Source organism: Periophthalmus magnuspinnatus, chromosome 16 (assembly GCF_009829125.3).
Source record: "Periophthalmus magnuspinnatus isolate fPerMag1 chromosome 16, fPerMag1.2.pri, whole genome shotgun sequence".
Taxonomy (NCBI): domain Eukaryota; kingdom Metazoa; phylum Chordata; class Actinopteri; order Gobiiformes; family Gobiidae; genus Periophthalmus; species Periophthalmus magnuspinnatus.
In genome coordinates, this window is record NC_047141.1 from 28,601,410 (window position 1) to 28,624,386 (window position 22,977).

General features: G+C 39.3%; 2 protein-coding genes across 2 annotated transcripts in view; both read right to left on the minus strand.

The window, feature by feature from the left end:
- Positions 1–8,295, minus strand: part of khdc4 (KH domain containing 4, pre-mRNA splicing factor) — a 9,348-nt gene extending 1,053 nt beyond the window's left edge. The window contains 13 exon segments of the mRNA XM_033981606.2: positions 895–980; positions 1,066–1,175; positions 1,893–2,036; positions 2,745–3,013; positions 3,421–3,478; positions 3,592–3,652; positions 4,160–4,371; positions 5,096–5,265; positions 6,115–6,167; positions 6,251–6,330; positions 6,404–6,532; positions 7,288–7,504; positions 8,177–8,295. Of these exon segments, the coding sequence (XP_033837497.1) occupies positions 895–980; positions 1,066–1,175; positions 1,893–2,036; positions 2,745–3,013; positions 3,421–3,478; positions 3,592–3,652; positions 4,160–4,371; positions 5,096–5,265; positions 6,115–6,167; positions 6,251–6,330; positions 6,404–6,532; positions 7,288–7,504; positions 8,177–8,202 (1,615 nt within the window). The 5' untranslated portion in view covers positions 8,203–8,295.
- A 5,973-nt stretch (positions 8,296–14,268) lies between these two features.
- On the minus strand, positions 14,269–19,731 carry uts2r3 (urotensin-2 receptor 3). Its single transcript, XM_033981336.2, has 2 exons — positions 19,476–19,731; positions 14,269–15,945 (listed from the first exon to the last, which is right to left on the minus strand). The coding sequence occupies exon 2, from the start codon at positions 15,904–15,906 to the stop codon at positions 14,776–14,778; it is 1,131 nt and encodes a 376-aa protein (XP_033837227.1). The 5' UTR covers positions 15,907–15,945; positions 19,476–19,731; the 3' UTR covers positions 14,269–14,775.
- Positions 19,732–22,977: the final 3,246 nt, after the last annotated feature.

Sequence of the window (22,977 nt, forward strand, 5' to 3'; positions counted from 1 at the left end):
CTGCCCACTCTTCACTCCCATTTGATGCAGCTCACTTTTGCAGCTCACTGTCCTGTCTAATAAACCTATGAGCCAAAAAATTGTTTTAAGTGGTCTTAAAATTGAGGCTGCGTTCACACTTGTTCTCATTTGGTTATGATGTAGACTTGGTTTGGGCCTGTCCTAGTCCAGGTCTAGTCTTGCCTGGCAAATCCAGAATGGTACCTGTCTGTATCTTTTATACAGAGGGATGTCAGTCTGGTCACAACTCCCTCCGTCAAACATGGTCACGCATCATTTACAAACAAATCAGTCTCTCTCAGGTTAAGAGAGTTTAGTGTTTCGCTCATTGATACTCCAGAAATATGCATTGTTTTTCAGTCCCATGTGATATTTTTTCCCCTTCTTTTTTCCCCGTAACTGGCCATATTTGTTCTGATATGAGCAGACCATGTGTCGCCCTGATTGGCTACGTGATCCACCAATCACCCCTATATGAACTCGGGGAGCTTCACCAGTGACCAGACTCACATCTTCATAAAGTATTAAAGAAGTGTGTATTCTGGATCCCAGGTAAGGTTTAGTCATGGTCTAGAGCAGGTTCTGGATTTATTACCAGTTTAGTCTCAATTTAGAAGTGTTGTGCTTTACAAGTGTGAACGCAAAAAATCTCCATCACTATCTGAAGATTTCTAGTTGTAACAGAGTCCTGCAAGAATCATAAAATAAGTAAAAACCCGTTTCTGTCCTGGATTAACAAAAATGAAAAAAGGTTAAAAAAAAAATCGAATGAATACTAATTTAAATAGAAAGTTGTAAAACTGTTTTGAGAGCCCAGGTTGGGAGAGCATCAACCTAAATGAGGAGCTTTAGATTAATATTACGTTAGGTTTAACTTCAAGAATGACACCTTACCCATTGGGCCTTGGGGTGCTGTTCGTTCTTCCATCCTGGGTCTAACCACATTCATGGGCAACAAAGGAGGAGGCATCAGCTGCCGACTGAAAGCAAAAAGCAGAATAATTAAGGAAATAAACAAGAAGTATGTATTTATATTTTACAAAAATGAAGGCCCAGCGCTCATACCTGTCCCTCTCATTCGATGGGCCGGAGGAAGTCGGAGGTGGGGGTCCTGCAGTCTCTGGGGTGCCCACTGAGAAGCCTGCACCTAAATTAGTCATATGAATGGGTCCATGCTATGAGCAGAAAAACACACAAGTGCCATTAGCAGACATCCTCAACTAAGCCCTCTCCTAGCAATTAAACTTCATAGACCGGGACAATACAAGAGTAAAAAAGTGACTGAAGAGACTAAACATACTTGAAAGGTATTTTAAAGGAGCTCTATGTAACTTTTCTGTTGGTTTTCTAGTCCGCCAGTTTGTCTCTAGGGAGATGTTACTGTATTGCCTGGAATGTTCCACAGTATGGCATTAAACGTGACCATCTTGCATCTGCTCACAAGTTTTACTGTTGCTAAAAAGGTACCTTGAAAAAAACGGTTTCTCAAAGTGATCCTTGTCTCCATGGAGATGAATATGTGTAATGTCATGCTGTGGAAAATTCTGGGTAATGCAATAACATCATGGAAATAAGTAGATGGCAGTGGACCCATGAGAGAAGTTACGTAGTGCACCTTTAATAATAGGTATGTTTATCAGCACAATATTTTACCACAACAGAACTGTTATTATTGTTATCGTCTTCAGTCTGTATATTTACCTTAAAATCTGGTTAAAATTTGAAATATGAACACAACAACGAACTACTCAACTACTAAAACAAGTGTAGCTGCTGCCCTACAGAAGAGTAAATGGCATTAACAGGAGGTGTTAAGAAAATTGGTTCGACCTGTGATCACAAATCTAGTCATTAGTAGTGACTTAATAAACTCCACAGTACTGAATATTCACCTGATACCCGAGGAGTCCAGTGTCCCTCTCGTCTGGCACCTCTTCAGTGAAGCGTCTCTTCTGGGGCGCGTTGGCTGGGGCAGAGGAGGCTGTGGGTTTGGGGGTCACTGGGGCTGTTGGTGGAAAAGTTACAGAGGGAAGAGTCTGCAAAATAAAGGAAACAACGTGTGATTGAGCTGGCTGCTATGACAAAAATACAGGATTTTTCCTCCCCTGTACTGTGAAACAAATAAAAATAATTTTCAGGAAATTAATAGTGAAAGTCACCAAGAAAAACTTTTAATCAGTGTCATTTAACACAAAAGACTAGGGTTGGCCCATGTCTTTCCTCATATTGATTGATCAAGAGTGTTGGGAGGAATACATATTCAGAATACAATTTTTTGAGTAGTTTCTGTGTTAAACATGTGTGAATGAAACAAAACACAACTCCAGGTCTGTTTTTGAGGAGGTAACAACATTATAGCATAGATCAGAAACAGCATAATATGGGAATAGAACAGAATATGTTACAAATCAATTACAAAATTATCAAATTATCTATTCAATTTGGTTATGTCTCATAAAAACATGAATGGTGATAAATATCCATTTTCAGAACAGATAAGACAGACTTTTAAACGGCAATAGCATCCTGATCCTTGTTATATTAAAATGTACCACTAGGGGTCGATCAACACCTGTTAAAGAGTGTGAAACATTAACTGATAGGGTGTGGTGACTGTAAAAATAAATGCCAATCTAGAAGCTGGTATTCTTTTGTATATGAAAACCCACATGATTGCAGGGAACGCAAACTATTTAATACAAAGTCCTTGATTTGGTAAGGGGTACGTAGCAGCTGAGTCTCACCTGAGGTATCGTTCCTGGAGGTGGGAGAGGGGCAGACACAGAGGTGGGCACTGCAACGTGGGTGGGAGCAGTGGGGTATGGCGGGGTTACGGCTGGAGCAGGGTTGATGTGAGGGGGCACTGTGTACAGAGGGGGCACAGGCTGAGGCTGGGGTTGGGGTTGAGGGGCAGGGACAGCTACAGGGAGAGGGTAGCCTGGAGGATACCCCGCAGGAGGGTAGTAAGGAGGCTGTGGAGGGATCCCATTCACTACTGATGGAGGAGTGAACCCTGTAGGAGATACAGAGAAGACTGAGAATAAGAAATGTAAAGTGGGATTACGGGTAGAGTTGCATTATAAATACATCACATGAAAGCTTATAATGAGCTATAATGCTTGCCAAATTACTGTATCTTGACTCAACTTTGCATGAAAAGTAGGTATAAAAAGGCATAAATTAAAGGTAAGTTATAAAGGTATAAATTGACTATATGCTTATAAAGTTATTTGTTAAGGCTGGGTCAGCAATATTGTAGATGTGAATGTGCCAGCTTTGAGGGTGTGTTCACACCACATCAGAGCTGGTACCAAACTGGGACTACGGTACACCAAAACTAAACAAGTTTATTTCAGGACTAAACCAGTCTCAAACCAGGACCAAACCATCGTGTGAACAGTAAATCTGATAGTAGTCTACCTTGTGCTGGAATCATGGTGTTCATTTGACTAAGAAAGCGGGAATACTCTGCATGAACCTAGAAATAAACACAACATGTGGAACACGCATTAAGAATACTGTGTGATGAAAGTTATGTCCAAAAATTTGGCAAGTTTAATAATTAAGGAAACAGATAAATCTATTACTTACAGTTTGGAGTAGATTCTCACAGAGAGTTTTTGCTGCTGCAAGTCCCTCTGGTTTAGAATGACTAAAGAAAAACACAGAAACATCACTGTTGCGAAATAACTGGAGCCAACTTCATTAGGACTACGTGCTTTTAGTGTGAAAAAACATCATACTGTGAATAGAGGAAAACTGACAAAATGCTTAAAAATACCCTATGTGCATATCTATACATAACTTTCTGGAGGCAAAAAAATTGAAACAAGAAGTTAAACGCAAAACCTTCTCCATGGAGATAGGCAAGGATTATTCCATACAGTGGCAGATTATAGGCCAACATTTCCATGGAAATGAGCAGGACTAGGCTCTCCTCCACGCAAGATAAATAAATGCAACCAAAATTAATTTGACATACTGTGGTTTTAAAGATTTAGCAGTTACAGTTGTGGAACAAGCTTTGGTAAATTCACCATGTTTGAGCAAATTCTCAGTTCTGAGAATTCTGTGTAGCGGTAGTTTCAACAAATAACATAATACCATAAAAAATAATAACAAATAATATTTTAAAAAAACCTCCAGAATCCTGACTCACCTGATATAGATGTACATGGGTTCAAATGCCTCTCGTCCTGATGCAGGCTCTAAACACCCAGAGCCTTTCCCTCTGAGAAAAACCTTGGCTCCGGTCTCAGCCTGAATGTGCTGCAGGTACGAGCAGCCAGGGCCCTCCACACGCTCCTTCACCACAAACCCTGGCATTGCTTGATCCAGACCCACAAACAATTTATCCTGAACAAAATGTAACTGGAAACAATAATACAGTACAAATTATTAGGTCTGCAAATATAAAAGATTATTTCCATTTCTTTTGTACACTCAGATTTTTAAATACACTTTTACCAGATAAAGGCTGAAATATGATGACAGAAAGCTCCTAGATAGAAAATACTTGCAAATAACGGGTATTATTGATGAAAATTTTAATTGTTTATTATTATTTGATATTGAATTAATAATGTTGCTGTCTTTGTTACAAATGAAATAAGAAATAAGTCTGAAAAAAGACATTAGTGAACTTTTAAAATAATTGTAATCATGATTATTCTGAGTTACTGCTGTGGCCCTACACAATACACTGAAAATACATCACATCTCCACCTGACTGAAATTTAAAGAAAGACAGACTGAAGACAGAGTTTTCTTTAAAATGAAGTGTTAATCATAGTTACTGCTGAAGACAGAGTTTTCTTTAAAATGAAGTGTTAATCATAGTTACTGCTGTGGCCCTACACAATACACTGAAAATACATCACATCTCCACCTGACTGAAATTTAAAGAAAGACAGACTGAAGACAGAGTTTTCTTTAAAATGAAGTGTTAATCATAGACTGTATATATAAAGGTTAGCAGCTGCAGTTCCAAATAGGAAGTGAGCATTTTGGCCCATTTTAGACTTGTTCTAACTGAACAAAAAGCAAATATAGATATCCCATTATAATAAAGTAATTTATCTATGATCTCCCTTACTCCAGTCTGTGGGTTTGGCTTGTGGTGAGGGATGGGGGCCATCGAGGGAGGACTGGGCTGGTGGTAAACTGTGACTGTGGCTCCACTTTGAGAAAAAGTCGGAGCTGATGGAGCCGTGGCAGCTTTTACAACACCATTTGTGATGATCTCTTTGATTCTATTCACAGCCCCTGAAAGAAACCAAGAAGAAACCGTCAAGTACAATCACCTTCATAGGTTATGATCATGTGGCATCAAAACATTCAAGAATCCCTATAGTTTAACATTGAGCTGCAGGACAGGTCAGAATTCCATGGTGGAATTTGCCTTATAACTGTGAGACTGCAGATTTGTTGACCTGGTTTATGGTTAATGTCTCTGTACTGAACTCTTACTGAACCTATCAACATGAAACAAAAACTGGCACAAAGTCAAACATGTGCTTTGTCAGTATAAATGACATTAACATTAGTGACATTAATTTTTCAAAGTAGTTTCAGAAAGTAGTGCCATTATTCAGCCCCAAAGGTCCGGTTGTTGTCATTTGAAAGGACTTTAAAACAGCAGATTAATATTTCAGGTTTGTGGAGTCAAATAATGATACAGTTCAGGATTTGTGGTTTGTAAGTTTGGATATTTCATGCAAAAAGAGGGGATCTCCCGTATTATTTAGACCACTGCCCACCATATGAAATTACAACATAATTAAATTCTACAATGTGAACACAACCAACAATGGTAAAAAGCGCTTTTTCACCTTCAAGGCACTCAAAGCGCTTTTCATCAAGGAACCACTCACCCATCACACAAAATCTCATACATCAGTGTACGCAAACACTAGAGGCAAGGTGGGTTAAGTGTCTCTCCCAAGGACACAATGGCAGTATTCATCTGTGGGATCTGGAATCACCCCGCCAACTTCTGAGTCACTGGATATGACCGCTCAACCGATGTTTATGTTGATAATGGGACTCGAACTGCCAACCTTTGGATTAGTGGACAAACACTCACACAACTGAGCCAACCCAATAATTACTCACGATCTACGAGCTCTCGTGTCTGAGCTTGAACATGTAGGTAAAGCGGTCGGTCCCTGGTGGGTTGAACAAAACAATTCTGTAAGCAACATTATAAACTTATTTCATTGCTTTATTAATAATAAATATTTGTAATTACCCTGGAAGTGCTTTTGATTTCTCTTCAGTCGTCATATAACGCCCCCGAGTTGACACTGCAGCACCACTGACTTTACTGATCTGAAGCCAAATTGGAAGAGATATTTTTAAGGATAAATTAGAATAAAAAGTGCATGTTCAACGAGACACAAACCTCATCCTGAGTTTGTCCTCGAGTCAGGAGATTTCTGCAGGTGATTGGCACATCATTGATCTCCACCTCTGCAACAACCAGGTCATCTTTGGCTTTGGAAAGCAATGGAGGCTTTGTGACTCCCAGAATCTAAGACAAAACATGTACTGTGTTGTAATAATAATAATAATAATAATAATAGAACTGAAGAAGCACATTGGATGAGCAGAGAAAGGTTATCTTCATTCTATAACCTTTGTCCAGTTGACAGAATTTCATTTTTCTTTTGCTATGAATCATACCTGGATGACTGAGGGATTACACAGTCAAAAATAATAACATGTTTTTGTTCAGATATCTGAGAAATGATAAATTACATTGTTCAAACAATAATCAAAAGATACAAATATTTAAAAATTCCAATCATGAACATAGCTTATTTGCTCCCACCCCCTTTATAGATATAATTGTCCATAGAGTATTAGGTCCTGAATACTGTACAGTGTTTCCCATAAACAGAAGAGCCTTGTGCCCCCCTGTAGTTTAAATATCTCTCCCATAGTCTAACAACAACTTTGACTATCCATGCGTTTCAGAATAATGACTAATTAAGACCATTGCCATAGTGATTAACAGTTTCAAACATAACATTATATATTTTCAATGGGTGAAAATGTCCTCAAAATGGCATCATATAACATGGCAAAAGACAGTAACACTGAGGCTCACTGTATGATCGTAAACATGGAAATTACCTATGCTGTTCAAAAAGACTGCTTAATAAACGGATCAAGTGACATAATACCCACAAACTGCATGACAAAAATAATTAATATAAAAATGTGTTGTGCTACCATAGCCAAAGAACAGTGTTTATATATGAAACAGTGTAAGTGTGTTCTTACCTTATCGGGTGGTCCTGGGGTATTGATCTGGGAAGGTTTGAGTTTGCCTTTTGCAACTAGCATGGCGTTAATCTTTGCTGCCACTGCAGCAGCTGCATCCAGAGCTCCGGACGGGGCTGCCTCACTCTCTCCCAGACCTCCAGGACCCCCAGATCCTGGAGCTGCAGAACCAGGACCCCCAGACACAGGCCCAGGCTGGTCCCATTTACTCCGGCGGCTGTGGGGTGAACACAACAGGGGTTATCAACTTTCTACATATATTTATAAAAGGACCAGAAGAGGCGTGTATTTTTAAAGGAGCATTATGTCACTATTCTGGAGGGGAGGGGGGGGGGGGTCTGTCACCTGCTTTTCCCCATGGATATTTTATTGTTTAGCATGGATTGTTCCACAGTACAGCATTAGCATGTATATCTAACATTTATTCAATTACAAATGCTTAATACTCAAACGAATACCATATAAAACATGCATTATTTTTAGTAGGCTGGCCTCTCCACGGATCTGACCTGAAAACTGGGTTGGTTGCTCTACCTGCTTGTCTCCATGAAGATAGCCAGACAGTTTAATGCCACACTACATACCATAACAGGCAAAAGAATAACATCTCCAGGAAGAAAAGCAGGTAACGGACACATTATCAGAAGATTTACGCAGTGTACCTTTAATCTGCAGCATAAATGTAGCTATTACAACACACATAACTTTTATTCCATGTAATCCAGTGCAGTTTAAGCTGTTTAAAGCGTGCATTTGACTATTAACGCCACAAATTCACGCATACGTTAGTTAGCGTTTTGCTAGCTAGCATGTGAAGAAGGATGCTGCACAACAATAAAATACAACTTTAAACCACGAAAAACACAGCGTTAGATTTTAATTCACTCACCCACTGTTCTGTGACCCAAATGACATCTTAGATATTAATCCCGTTGTTTATTTCTTTGGCTGTAGCCCGTGATGCATTGGACTGTTTTTCTCCTCTCACAACAGTGTTTCCGGTTCCGGTGACACTCCAGCAATCTGACGTTATTTCCGCTAGAGGGCGCCAAAGCTGCAGTGGTTAATATCAGTGGGTTTCTTCTACCTGAGATGGGATGGGACTGCACAACTTCGTGTCTGTCGGAGTCACCTGTCTCCCTCCAAAACGACACTTTTTTTTACACCAGATAAGTAAATGCATTTTCATTTTCACTGGTTCATTTCACCCAAGGTAGGTATAAAAGAGCTGCTGCTGTTTGCTAAGCTATCAAAGCACGTGGTTAGGTCGGTTAGATGCATGTTGACTTGATGAGGGTCCCTTTTATGTAGTGGAATTAACTTGTGCAGTTTTGCAGTTCCTCTGCTAAGTAAACAAAAAATGCATTTGAAATAACTTTGTGCAACTTTGTATAATGCATTGTTACTGTTTTAGACCACTCTTGTTTTAACTGAAGCCCACAGGTTAAGTAAATATTTAAATGTACATTTTTACTATGCATTTTATTACTTGCCTTTCTTATGCTGTAAAGCACTTTAATTTACTTTGTGTACAAATTGTGCCTTGCCTTGCCTATATGTTTATGTTTTAACTGTGTACTCAGGACTTCCTTCCAAATTAGATGCAATCTCAATGGGACGTCCTGATTAAAAAAGCAAAAAAAACTGTCCATTATAAAGAGGTAAGCAGTGAAATTGTGATGATTTAGCTTCAAAAATGTCATCAGATTAACCATAAAAGTCAAACTCAATGTAATAGGTTATATAATGATATTGCTGGGTTTCAGATAAAACAACATATAACAACAACAACAACAACAGGCAAATAATATTCAGTGTAGATGGGGGCAGCTAAAAAGTTGTTAAAAAGCTGTTCTTTAATTAAACATGGTGAGTTCTTGGGTCAAGCCACTAATATAAATGATAAATGATGATGGATATTTCCTGCAAAATACAACAGTAATGGCTTGTCTATTTGTTATATAATACAACACAGGAGTTCGGTAAAGATCATGTCAGACTCCCAAATGAGGGGCAAAAGCAAAGTGGCTCTTATCCCCCATCTGAGAGTATGACATCATCACAATCTAGCATCTTAAAACCACTAATTAAGTCCATTCAAACCCTGTGAATATTCAGAGTCCTGTGGAGCAGAGTAGAAGTGTATTGTTGAGATGCAGGTGTTTAGTTACTGACCACCGCCATCACAGATAAGTCAAATAGGTACAGGTTACAGGTGAAGGAAGGTGAGAACACGCGCTGCAGACTTAACCGGAGACCCGAGCTAAATAACTTATGTTTGTCTTTCAGGTGAAGAACAGCTTAAGTCCAGCACTTGGGTCCAATTATTGATTATGTAAGAGAATGCACACAAACACTTTATAGAACGTACAGCGCTTGGTGGGCCTCTTACTTGCACCGAAATAGTTTATAAAGTAGATATCATTCCATAATTTAACGTTTTCATTATTCTTTGCAAATAACAATCCTTTTTTACTTTTACAAAATTGCTATTGGTTTAGTTATTAATATAGATATAGATTCTACATACCAGTATTTGCATTATATTTTGTTCAGTCAATCTGTTTAGGTTAGTATTATGTCTGATACAACTAGTAATATTTGACTATCTTTTACTTCTATTGGTAAATATAATATAGAGATGCCTTTCTACCCTTTTTTTTTTTTTTTTTAAACAGCCATTGTTACAAACATTTTTACACCAGCAGATGGCATGCTTAGCCACCCTCTGTTTCTACTATACCTACCCTTTCTTTGCTTTCTTGTAGACTTATTGTTAATTTTTATAACTAATAATTGATTAAATGAAAAATCGATTTAGCTTAGAGTAAAATTAATCTGTGTATTATATTCTAGTGAACAAGGCTCAAACTGAACAAGGCGTATAATTCTACCTTTGTAATGTCCAATTTTCTATATATTCTCAGGATCCAGAGGAGTGTCAGGAAGTCAAAGGTCACTGGTTCTGACGCCTGGGCTGACGGAGATGTCTGTTCATGTATGGAGTCGTGCGGCTGGCGAGGCAGAGCGAGCTGGGGTGAGACATGCCCTGTTTACCGTGTCTGTAGTCAGAGCCTTAGTGTGAACCGTAATGTGCGTGTTGGTTGATGTAACCTCCAGCCCCGAGGCCCCGCGGCGCTGTGCAATGGCCCGGGGTGGGAGCTGACACGGGGGTGAGAGCTCTGTGGACGTGATGGACAGGACAGCGCCCCCTGCCTCAGCCTCCGCGGGCTGAACAAAGAGACACTGTGAGTCCAGAGCTTCACAGTGTGGCGTTAAACCAGCGATTACAAGCAGTTTTGATAGGGCCGTGTAGAGCACATGCGTGACCCTCGTAAATTTGAGCGGCTTAAGCTTTGTTTTATCAGAAAGAGAATCAGAAATTTCTTTTATTGCCGTTGTCAGTGAGCAAAATGCACAAGCTCTGAATGTGCTTTGGCGGCATTGTGCAACATAAAACAATGGAAAATCACTATCACTTTTATAGTCCAAAGACTTTTAATATTAGAATTGCCCAAAAATGAATGCTCAGACACTCATCATTAATACTAAAACCTGTCTGTACACTAGACTCTTATTTGAGATAGTATTTTGGTGGAGACTCTGCAATGTGCTTGTTTCCATGGAGATGTTATTGCTTTGCCTGGAATGCACCACAGTATGACATTAAACATAGCTAGAGGGTGACAACACCGGGTGAAGAGGAGAGGCAACCCCGCACACAGTATGAATGCGAGTTCTTCACAACATGTTGTTAGCAATTAAAAACACCTGTATTTGATTAAATGCAAGATGGATCTATTTAATGCCACAGTGTGGATCATTCCAGGCAGTACTGGATGGAGATGCTAAAGGAGACAAGAATTCACATGCATAGAGCTAGTACGGTATTGATATGGGGGAGAGTGGTAGTTGTTGTTTTTTTTATTGTGTAGTAAACTGGGCAATATATGACAATTTATGATCACAATTTGAAATGCATGAGATTCTTGTATTAGTTCATCTGCGCATTAGTCTGAATAGAATTCTCCTTTTTAAACATATAAAAAAAAGCAATACTTGTCAGAAAAATTATGATTTATTTAGTTGTTTTTTTTCCCAAAATCGTGCTTGCCTAGTATGACAGTTTAAATTTAACTAGTGTAGTCCCATAAACAAATTGTTCTTCATCTTTGCATCAGATAAGAGTCTAAACCTTTACTATTAGTGCAGTTAGGACTGGAGGAGTGTGATTGTAGAGAGAAAACAGATGTACAGATTGAGTTTAGAGGGAATCTTTTCTGTGTATGTCTGGACCAGAACGGGAGCCTCTTATGCACCTCACAGCTTGATTCTGGCCTGGACCATGGCCCCGTCTCGCCTTAGCAGCAGGAGGCTTTCCTGAGCGGACTGCCCAGGGGAGGGGCACCTGCGCCAGCCTCGCACACTGGTCAATCAGGGGGCTGGGCAGGAGGGGCGAGAGAGCGCGGATGGAAAGACGCTTGGTGGTTCCTGGAATTGGACATGTGCTAGATTTATGAATTCCTCAGGTACAACAGATGAGTCCATGAAACGAAAATATTTGCACTCTTGTTTCCCCTCACGACGAAGCCTGCCATTACAGTATATAGAGGAATAATTATAATTCAAGATAAACCAAGACAAAGCTACGTTTACGAACTGGCTCGTAAATTAAGAATCTTAAGGTCGACAAAACCTTTTGAAGTTTATGAACTACTCCATCATCCCTGAAAACTTGAATAATACGTGTTATATTGAATTTTAAAATACACAGACATCCAAAACCTCCTAACTGAAAATCGAGCTAGCGTCCTACGTTTTAATATGCCCACTGCTGCTAAGTGTCGTTTTTGGATAGGTTTCATCTTTATATAAACTGCTACTCTCTCCGTCTTCTGTCACTTCGGAATGGTGCGTGGGTCCAAAAATCACCAAGGGATCACATTTTCAGACATTCAAAGTCAACTCTTTGGTCACACAAATACTATAAAAATGTACGGATGTGGAGAGCGAGCTTCGAGTGTCTAAAAAGTTGGATGGATTTTGCATTAAGTCCACAGACGAAGTGCCCCCCGTGGTGAGACTGTGCAGGCTGCTGGATAATAACTGTTGTGGGAATGTTCTGGGGTATAGCCAGGCCAGGTAAATGAAAACACATGGTACACTTAAAAGGCCATACAGCTAAGAAATAATGGCATTTCACTATTGAACCCTCCTCTCCCTTGACAAATGCCTTTAGTATGCACTTTGTCAAAATGTATCTGTAAACGAAGCTATAAGACTCACTGTTTCACGATTTCTTAAAGACTCTTCCCCATCACAGTGTTAAACTATAAAAAAGCAGATGTTGTTTCTCGTGATTCATGTTTTTATAGTGTATTTAATTTGAAATCTATCACGTTTGTAATTACCACAGAGGCCGCAGTTAGACCTGTTATTGAAAATGACTCCTAACCATACAAAGCTCCCACTGTTTAATGGACTGTAATGTGTTTGGATTGCCCTCATGACGACTTGAGAAATAATGCTATAATGTTTCAGCCTGAGGACTTGTAATTGTATTTTACAGAAAATATCTATGCAATGTTTAATGTATTTAAAATATTTAAAGAGCAGATAATTTACTTCAATAAGTATCTGTCTGTTATACAAGGTCAGGTACTGAACTCGGGTTATCTGATTGATTCTTTAGAGGACCCATATTATGCTATTTTCTGATCTATGTTCAGTCTATAATGTTGTTTCCTCGTCACAAACAGACCTGGACTTGTGTTTTGTTTCATTCTCACATGTTTAACACACAAACCCTGCAGATTTAGGCTGTGTTCTCCCAAATTGAAAACACTCTTTTCCACCTTGTGATGTCACGTGGTAATACAGGAAGTGCTCCACTGTGTTTTTAAACTCCATACACCTTCACTAGCATCATTTGGATAATTTCAGCCCTGGAATTACCAATCTTTTCTGAATTAAAGGTAAATGGCAGCTGTTGTCTTTAAAACTACCACTTCATGACATCACAAGGTAGAACAGAGCATTTTGAGTTTGGAGACGTAGACAGACTAATAATAAAAGGTTCAAACATATGTGAATGAAACAAAACACAACTCCAGGTCTGTTTTTGAGCAAGTAACAACATTATTACATGGCTTAAAGCTCACAGGAGTCAATTTTGCATAATATAGGACCTTTAACTGACAAGTATTTAAAAGACAAAACCACCCATAACTTTTTTAGGTTGTAGGATTATAACTAGAGCTGGTGTAACAAAAGGGACTAAGGTACTACTCGTACTATACGACTGTACAGATTTTTCTTTTTCATGTTAAGTGAATACCCGATGCGTCCTGGGATAGCACTATAGGAGCTCAGACAGAGCAAATAATTTATTTAGAATAAATCCATTTATGTCTTTTGATTAAAGAAAATGTATTGTCCAAATACTGGTATAAAGATAATTTTCAGACTTCATTATTGTGTGTTTTTACTATGTCAATATTACTTTGATTTCTACTAGTACATTTAAAACAGTTACCAGACTTAAAATCTCTATCAGAAATTCTATGTAGATGTGCACTTCACTAGCTGACCTTATGAAACTGGCCGCTGCTAACACATCCCCTGCCATTCTTTTTCCCTCAGTTTTGTCCCATAATCCCTTGTGTTTACACTTCGCTGTCAAACAACAATATTTGCTCATGTGCGTCACCAGAGGCCTGGTACAGTGCAGCCTTTGACGCTTGAGCTAATCACACAAAAATAGTTAGAGAAAATATATTTCACAAAGCGCTTACGTTTGAGTTAAAGTAGCATATCTCACATATTAATGTGCATTGTGTATCTTAATGGTCAGACCTGGCCAAAACTGTCAAAACTGATCTGACTCTGACTCTAATTCAGTGCAGCTCCAACAATAACGTCCAGTCTACAGCCTAAAGAGCCCTGTAACAGATTAGGACAAGGCTTCATATAAATGCCCTTTATTTTGCATATTTGTGAACAAATTCAATCTTTATAAAACCTTGTACAGCTGTTTTCTGTAACATAAAGTATTTTACAGACAACATGCAAAAAATAGTTCACAAAACAAAAAGCTTTCCTTTGAAAAAAGTGCACCAGCGTTTACTGGCATTGTGTATTCACATGCTTTGCATAGTATAATTTATGAATCATTAATACCATATGTCTTGTTTTATCATATTTGTATGCAACTATATAAAATATTTATTGCATTTAGTTTAATTTAATACTAAGTTGTGCAAGAGATGCCTATAATAACAAATACATAATCCCATCATAATAAGTAAACCTGGTTCTTTAGAATAAAAAAACAGCATTTGATGTGACACATTTTACAGTGATTGTCTTAGGATTTTTAACTCTAAAACATTTCTTTTTTATTAATAGAAGACAAAGTGCTCTCATTTGCGTAGCTTTGAATAGTTCAGACACACTGGACTCATGGAGGTCCTGTTGGTCAGTGTGTCTCTACTGCGGGGGGCTGCTCTTGCGGCACAACGTGTTCACTGTGTTCAGATTCTGGGGGCTGCGTCGGCGTTTGCCTGTGAGCAGAGTGTAGAAGAACGGGTTCACACAGGAGTTCCCGTAGGTCAGACTGGTCAGGATGCGATTCACAGTCACCTGGGTCCCCACAGGGACAGTTCTCAACATGTCGGGCTGGTACAGAGGCAGCAGCTGCCACACCCAGAAAGGCAGGAAGCAGGCCCAGAAGGCCAGGACGATGCCCAGGATGAGGAGCAGGACTTTGGGTTTAGGAGCTCGAGGAGAGCAGCCGCTGCTGCTCCCACTGGCCCATACTGGCTTGGTCTGGGACACCCAGTACAGCCGTCCCAGAGTGGCGTACAGTGCGCCTATGGCCAGACCTGGGCCCAGGATACTGGTACAGAAGAGGACGCTCAGATAGGCCTTGGAGCTCTGCTCGTCCCACGCGGGCACGCACAGCTGCCCCTCCTGCTCGCCCCCATCCTCCAGGTGCAGTGTGATCATCATGGGCAGACTCAGGGCCACAGCCAGCCCCCAGGCCAGAGCCACGCGCAGCAGACCGGACGAGTTTGTGGAGGAAGTGTGAAGGGGGTGGGCCACAGCACGGTACCGGTCCAGGCTCATGGCTGTGAGAGTGAAGATGGAGGCGTGCATTGTGAGCAGGTCCAAACTGAGCAGCAAACGACAACCCAGCTCCCCAAAGGCCCACCCGGACGCGAGGCTGTCGTACACAATGAAGGGGGCCGTGAAGAGGTACAGCAGGTCCGCACAGGCCAGGCTCAGCACCTGCAGGTACAGGGAGGAGGTGGAGGAGGTGGAGGACACGGGGGAGGAACCTGGGGACGTAGAGCTGGACAGGCACCATGGCAACGGAGCTCGCACAAAACAACATCTGACTCCTCCGTTTCTCCTTCTGCTCCTCCTGCGCCTCAGCAGCAGCCCCAGAGTGTAGAGATTTCCCAGGATGCCGAGCAGAGACAGCAGGGACAGGAGCGAGCAGAACAGAGCGGTGGAGGCTGGACTGGGGGATGGAGACTCAGAGGGAGAGGATGAAGGCGCTGACATGTTTGGGGAGATGGTGACTGTGGACGGTGGTATCGGGCTGGAGAGGTCCATGGTATAGGACGCTTCACAGTTAAGGGAAATGCAGGCCGCCTTTTGTAGTGGATAGTTTTAGCAGAGACGGGGCGGAGGGAGCAGGTCACAGGAGAGAGTGGGATGGAAACACAAAATAAATTATTAGTGTTAACCACATCATGTCTGGCATAATTTTGGTTTCAGTAGAAGTTGCTTGTTTGACAGAGGTTTTAAGATAACAAGCATTTAAAACCTAGTTGGCTTTGAGAGTGCTGCAAATGGTGACAGCAGATAAAGTAAATAAAGTCTTATAAACATGTGGGAAAATGAAATGTCAGCAAACCTCTGCTAGTTTATGTCTGGCCAGGAGCCTGCTCTGGTTGGCACAGTTATTCATGTTTTATATGTTTTTGGGGAGCTAGTAAGACTGCCGCAGTTTAAAAGGAACCGTTACTTTTTAATACTAAGACTTCAATTAAAGGCTATAAATCTGCGTGAACTTCCACCAGATTTTCCTGTTACTCGTTGTCTTTCTGAGGCCATGTTTGAAGCAGGGTACTATGTCAGTTTTAAATTGCATTGACCATAATGATACGTTTACTTTGATATTCAGTTATTATTCAGATAAGTAATCCTGTGTCAGCTCCACAGTCATGGTCAATAGACTGAAACTCTTCTCTGACCTGAGGGACTTCTCTTATAATGTTAGAAAAGTGCTTTTAGAGAGTTAGCTGTCAACACTGATCTGCAGCTTGTATCATAATTTTTGACATATTTGTGTAATTTTAAATGTGGAGTGTGATGTTTTTAAATGAAAGAATAGGAGAGTGCAGGGTTTAATTGTAAATGGATGAATATTTGGATGTTTTTTAATTGTTTGTAACCTGCCCAGGGACTGCAGATGGAAACTAGCTTCAGATAAATCCATTGTAAAGCATCTCTTCTTTTTTTTATGAGATTAATGTGTTTGCGCATGGGCCCTGTAAAAATAAACCAATAAACTAAACTAGAGAATATATTTCCTAGCTCTTGACAACTTGCTGGATGTCACTCCTGCTTTTTCACCTCAGTTTAAAAATTAGAAGACTGCATGACACTTAAACTACTCAAATATACTGCAATTACACAAATTATAATCACACTGTGTTCAGACAGTTGCACATTGCTATGAACTTGCGGCTTTTTATTTTACAGATCTATCAGCCAATCCTCTTGCAGTAAAAGCATGAGGTGTTAGCAGGAGTTCAGAATACACTGGATTTCATTTGATTGTTTTGTTAAATGGCACTAAAATCACTTAAAAGGACTAAACGTGTGTAGGTTTGAATCAAAAATCCTATGAGGAAAAATAAAGAATGAATTTGCCTCATCTCAAAAGACAATTTATAATAGATCCATCAAACGTTAGGCGGGGTTAGGGGTTCGGTGACATCTTGCTTCACTATAATACATATAGACTATGACGGGAGGTTTTTTCAGGAAACCTAATCCCGGGGGACATCAAAGTGCCAGCGGGGAGTCTAAGGGTGACACATGGTGACCCAAGCTCGGGCTGCAGGTCAAGAGCTGCTGTCTGCATGTGGACTGGCCGCGTTCACCCCTGTGGTGCACTGCGCTACCACTGTATATTTGGCACAGCACAAATAACAACTACAGCATATCCTCAGCTGGGGTCCTGCATCCCGGAAAAGTTTACAGAGGAATTTAAACCTGATCATTGTAGACTTTCAGTTGCCCAATACTTTACCCATAGCCCTGTTTTAAAAAGTGTTGTTTACGTGAGTTACAGCCTAGATAGATGTATAATAGAGCTATAAACGTAACATATTTGGAACTAGAGATTACTGAGGAATTGTAAACCCGATCATTGTAGACATTTTGTTATCTAATACTTTGCCCAGAGTCCTCATTATAGACAGATATTATATAAAGTCTGTATTTGGCCTTGGACAAATAACAACTGCATCATATTGTCAGCTGGGGTCCGGCGTTTCAGAAAAGATTACAGAGGAATTTTAAACCTGATTGTTGTAGATTTTTTGGTTATTCAATATCTAACCCATAGCTCTACTCAGTGTTCATAAAGTCAGTTGTTTTATACCATATACATCATATTCTCAACTGGTTCCTTCACCTTGGAAAAGATTGCGAATTCATTCTAAAGCTGATCATTGTAGACTTTTACGTTATCAAATACTTAACCCGTAGCCCTATATCAAAGAGAGCAGGTAAATTATATGACTGAAATGTTTTTATTCTGCACTTTTCTCTTTTAATGTTAATTTTAAGATGATTACTTATGTTTTGAGTTGTTAATATTGTGATTTTAATGTCTTTCTTATTTCTTAAAGCACTTTGAATTACTTTTGAAGCACTTTTATAAACTTTCCTTGCCATAGATCTTGTATAAAGTAGTTGTCATATTTGGCATCTACTACAACTACTGTACATCTTATTCTCATCTGGAGTTCTTCATCTTGGAAAAAGATTAAAGAGGAGTTTAAACCTGATCATTGTAGATTCTGTGTTATCTAATACTTTACCCATAGTCCTAAAAAGTGTAGTTGAAGTCAGTTATAGATGGATGCATTAAATACTGTATATTTTGCCTGACACAAAAAAACTACATTCTCAACTGGATTTCCTCTACCTTAGATTACAGACTGAGGAATTTTAGGCCCATCTTCACATCTTATAAACTTCTTAAGATTTCTGTGTACACCACTGAACTAAAGCTCTATTAAAACTGTAGTACTTTAAGTCTGTGGTAGATAGTTATGGACTGCGTATTTTTTTCTCAGTTTGAATCCTGCATCTCTAGAAAAGATTACAGAGGAATTTTAAACCTGTTAATTTATATTATCCAATATTTTATACATAGCTCTGTATCAAAAAGTGTCAAAAGTCAATTATAGATGGACGTCTTATACCATTTATTTGGCTACTTCATTTTCTCGACTGGCGTTCCTTTAACTTTGAGGAATTTTTAGGCCGTGTTTGTGTACATGTACATTTTGTTTGCTGTATTTTTGTCAATTATAGATGGTTATAGACCATTATATTTGGCGTGGCATAAATTACATTGTGTTCTCAATTGAGGTCCTGCATTGCGGTTAAGTTAGCGTGAGGATTTTTAAGATATATTGTAGATTTTTTGGTTTGTACCCGTTTACTCTGTATCAAAAAATATAGTTTAAATCAATTATCACTTATAGATAAATATATTATATGGTCTTACGCATTTTCTTCAACTGGGCTTCTATATTTCCCCAAATATTACTACTATTTTTTCAGATTTTTTTTTTTACAGATTTTGTACAAGTTAACTTTATCATTAATCTAACACAAAAAAGTGTCCTACTGCAAGTCAACTATAGATTGAAATAGTGTTGGAGGTACTAGTTAAGTGGATTTTTATCTCTGAGGAGAATCACAGTAGCTTCGTAGAACAATGAAAAAATGTGAAAACCACCTAAATAAGTAAATGTATATAATTAAAAGCCATATAAATCTTAATAAAGGCTTACACACATATGACACCAGACCATTTTTATAATATCCTGCTAATCAAACGACACGCAGAGCTGTGAAAAAACCCCATATCTTACCTCAGACGAGCGCAATTCCAGAAAATCCGCTCAGATCCCGAATGTCTTTTTCCATTTTGAAAAGCGTCAGCGTTCACAAGTTTAATTTTGTTTGTCTCCTTCAGTAAGAATGACCTAAGAGTTGAGTGGAAGCGATTTCGTTCAAAGTTGGTAGTTGGTAGTTGTTGTGTCTTCTTTTTCAGTCCTGTCTGTGCTGCTCCAGTGCAGTCCTGCTTCACTCTTTCATGTGCGAGTCCACGGTGAGAGTGAGTGTAGGGGGTGGGATGCTAAGAGAGGGAGCGACGCACTGGAGACTCAACCAATTTGCATTGCTCTGAGATAATGACCGACAAGTTCCCGCTCATCCTGCCTTAAAATTCTGGTAAATGCAGAAAACAGAACATGTGAAACAACTTGAATGGAAAAGGCGTTAGCTTTACTGTAAGATTGGAGTGTACGGTTTGGGGGAAAAAAATCAAATCGCGATATTTATGTGAAGTATTGTGATTAGCTTTGCGATACATGCTTAAAAAGTATCGTTTTGTTCAAAGTGCACATTATAAACAACTCCAGGAGCATTAACATTTGAACAAAGACGAAGAAATAAGAACTGGTGAACTTTTCTGATCTGTGACGCGGAAACGACATAACAAACAGACCTGGAGTTGTGTTTTGTGTTTCATTCACACATGTTTAACGCACTAACCCTGAATATTTAGGCTGAGTTCACTTCAGGAAACAACTCCAGGAATTTAATATTTATGTATACACCTTTGCATTTATGTATACACCACTGACTTCCAGGAAACAAAACACAACTCCAGGAATTTTAGGACCATCTTCAAATCTCATAGACCTCTTTACATTTATGTATACAGCACTGAACTAAAGCTGAAGTAACAACATTATAACATGACTTAAAGCTCACAAGAGTCAATTTTTTTAATAATATCTGGCCTTTAAACTACAGGCATGACAAGACTTTTTTTTAAAGATATTTTGTAGTTTTTTTGCAGAGGGATATACTATTATTAACTGCAACGTTTACGATTTGCACCAACTCAAATTTTGATTATATTGAGATATATTGTGCAACCCTATTATAAGAATTGAACTCAAGTGCTTCTCATGAGAGGTGAAAAACATCTGCAAGTTAAAACCTCAGTTCAGATGCATTTTTTTTAAACCTTTGCTTCCATCACAGTCGAGGTTTTGATTAAAGACAGAAAAAGTTCTTCTGCCTGGGAGTACAGCTTGTGCGAGGCCACTGAGTTTGTAATTGTGATTAACGACGTGTATAGGCTGTTTATTTTATAGCACAATTTGTACACAAAGTCGTTCAATTAACCACAAACAAACTGAAATTACACTTTTAACTATCGTAACACTTTGCAGAGGTTATTGCTGCTCCTAAACCTAAATAATTGTCTCTGCAAACATCAAAATATCATGTCACCGTGGAGATTTATTTTGCATAAAGTGTCTAATACTTAGTAGTTTTAGTACTAGTTTAGACTAATACAAACATGTTCTGAAATGCAGTGTTCTGATTTTATTCATCTGTATTTTATTGTTTGTTTTCTGAAATTGTATAGCAGTTGTGACAACAAGGCAAGTTTATTCATACACAATTAATTCGTACTCAAAGTAATTCAAAGTGCTTTACAGAATAAGAAATACATTAAAATCACAATACAACAAATCAAAACATAAAGTGAATCTGGAAACCTTAAATCCAATGGTAAATCCTATAGCCTACAGTCAAACATACTTTATTGGCTTTTGTTATGAGGCTATTCCATGTATTTATCAGTTTTCTTAGTCGTTTGATTGCTCTCACATGGTTTGAACTGAAAACACATGTTTTATGGGATTTTCATGCTTATCACATTCAGCTGTTTGGCCATAAATGATGTTGGAGAATCATATTTTGGCAAAAACTGTTATACTGGCATTTTATTAAAAAGACCTGATGTCTAAAGAACCCGAGAAGAACAGAACGAGACTCTGAAATGTAACTGCAAACACATGCATGAGTTTGTGTGAAGACGGTAACACGTCATCAGTGAATCTCTCTTTACTTATTCCCATTATTAATATATTATAAAGCATCTGATTTTGTCAGATCTACATACTGTCACTGTCTCACTGTAGTTCTGAAATGTTCTCTGACATGTTAAAGGGACCATATACAGACCTAGTACAGGCTGGAGACACTGTACAGCTCAGACAAAGAGACTGCAAACAGCTGGAGCTCCTCTGGTGTCACTGTGACGCATGACCATAACTTATTCTTCTCTGACCCAATGTCAATACACGCTCATGTTAAACACAGGCTGCCCCCCTCAGGGCTTTTCCACAATGATTTGGTGTTTAAATTCTGAAGGAAATTAATAACCCAGCTGAGCCAGGGCTTGTATCAACATTTTCGTGTCAGAGAAACCTTTTAATAGTGACTCTCATAAGAGTCGGACCCAGAATGAATGGCCTCACAGAAGTTATCAGAAACAGCCTACAGTTGCGTGTTATCCACAAGTTGTTTTTGGCTGCAGTGGAAGAGCCCACACTTGTGGTTTGCCAGTTTCAAGAGGCAGAACAACTTGGAAAAGATTTTGTCGTGTCGCTCCAATAAAATGTGTGTGCTCCGTATGTTGGTGGTGGGGAGTCTGGCCTGGCTGCTGTACATGTGCGGCCAATGGCATAAGATAGACAGAGACAGCAGTAAAGGCCGCCCGCCCGGGGGAGGGGACATACCTATCCCCATGGGGTGTGAGGAATTTGTACAAATACCTGGCACAGGCATGCCAAAAGAGGGGAGCGACCAGAGGCACTGAGCCTGGACCATAGACAGGTAACAGACCCACACTCAAGAATAAGAGCCACCGTATTCTGTGAAATACATTTAAACATGAACAAAAAGCACTATTCAAATATGTGGGGATAAACAATTGGAAATGTATATTTGAAATGGGACTTGGAAACACGATGGAGTCTGTGGGGGACCAGGCTTGTGATATTTATTTGACTCTGTCTGAAGTCATCCATCAACGGAGACCTTAAGTGTTATAATTTAACTGAAGGATTTCTCTGCTTTGTCATTTAGTTTGTGTTTAATATAAATGAGCTCCAGTCATTTGTAAAAGCTGATGAGGTGTATACTGTTCTGGCATCACTGAACCTGCATGACAATGAAAGTGACTTTATGGCGGTTCTGTTGGGCCACACTGACGTACTTCATTATACTAATTGTTTGCTTGTCACGCACAAATATTTAGCGCTGCATATTTTATTCTGGCCCTTGTTTTGTCTAATGTATAAAGAAAACTGCATCTCATGGTGTCTTTTTGGATTGCTACAGGCTACAGAGGCAGGAGATATTCACTAAAATCTGTTTTTAGATTATCTTGATGACGATATTCAGATGATGCTATGAAAACCATCAGAAATGTGCTAAAACCTGCTAGTAATGTTTGTGGTTGAGGTTAAAGTATTGCACAGAATGTTAAAAGGCTGCAAAAAGAGC

Excerpts from the sequence above, each read along its gene's own strand:
- uts2r3 (XM_033981336.2), bottom strand. The coding sequence starts at position 15,906 with ATGGACCTCTCCAGCCCGATACCACCGTCCACAGTCACCATCTCCCCA.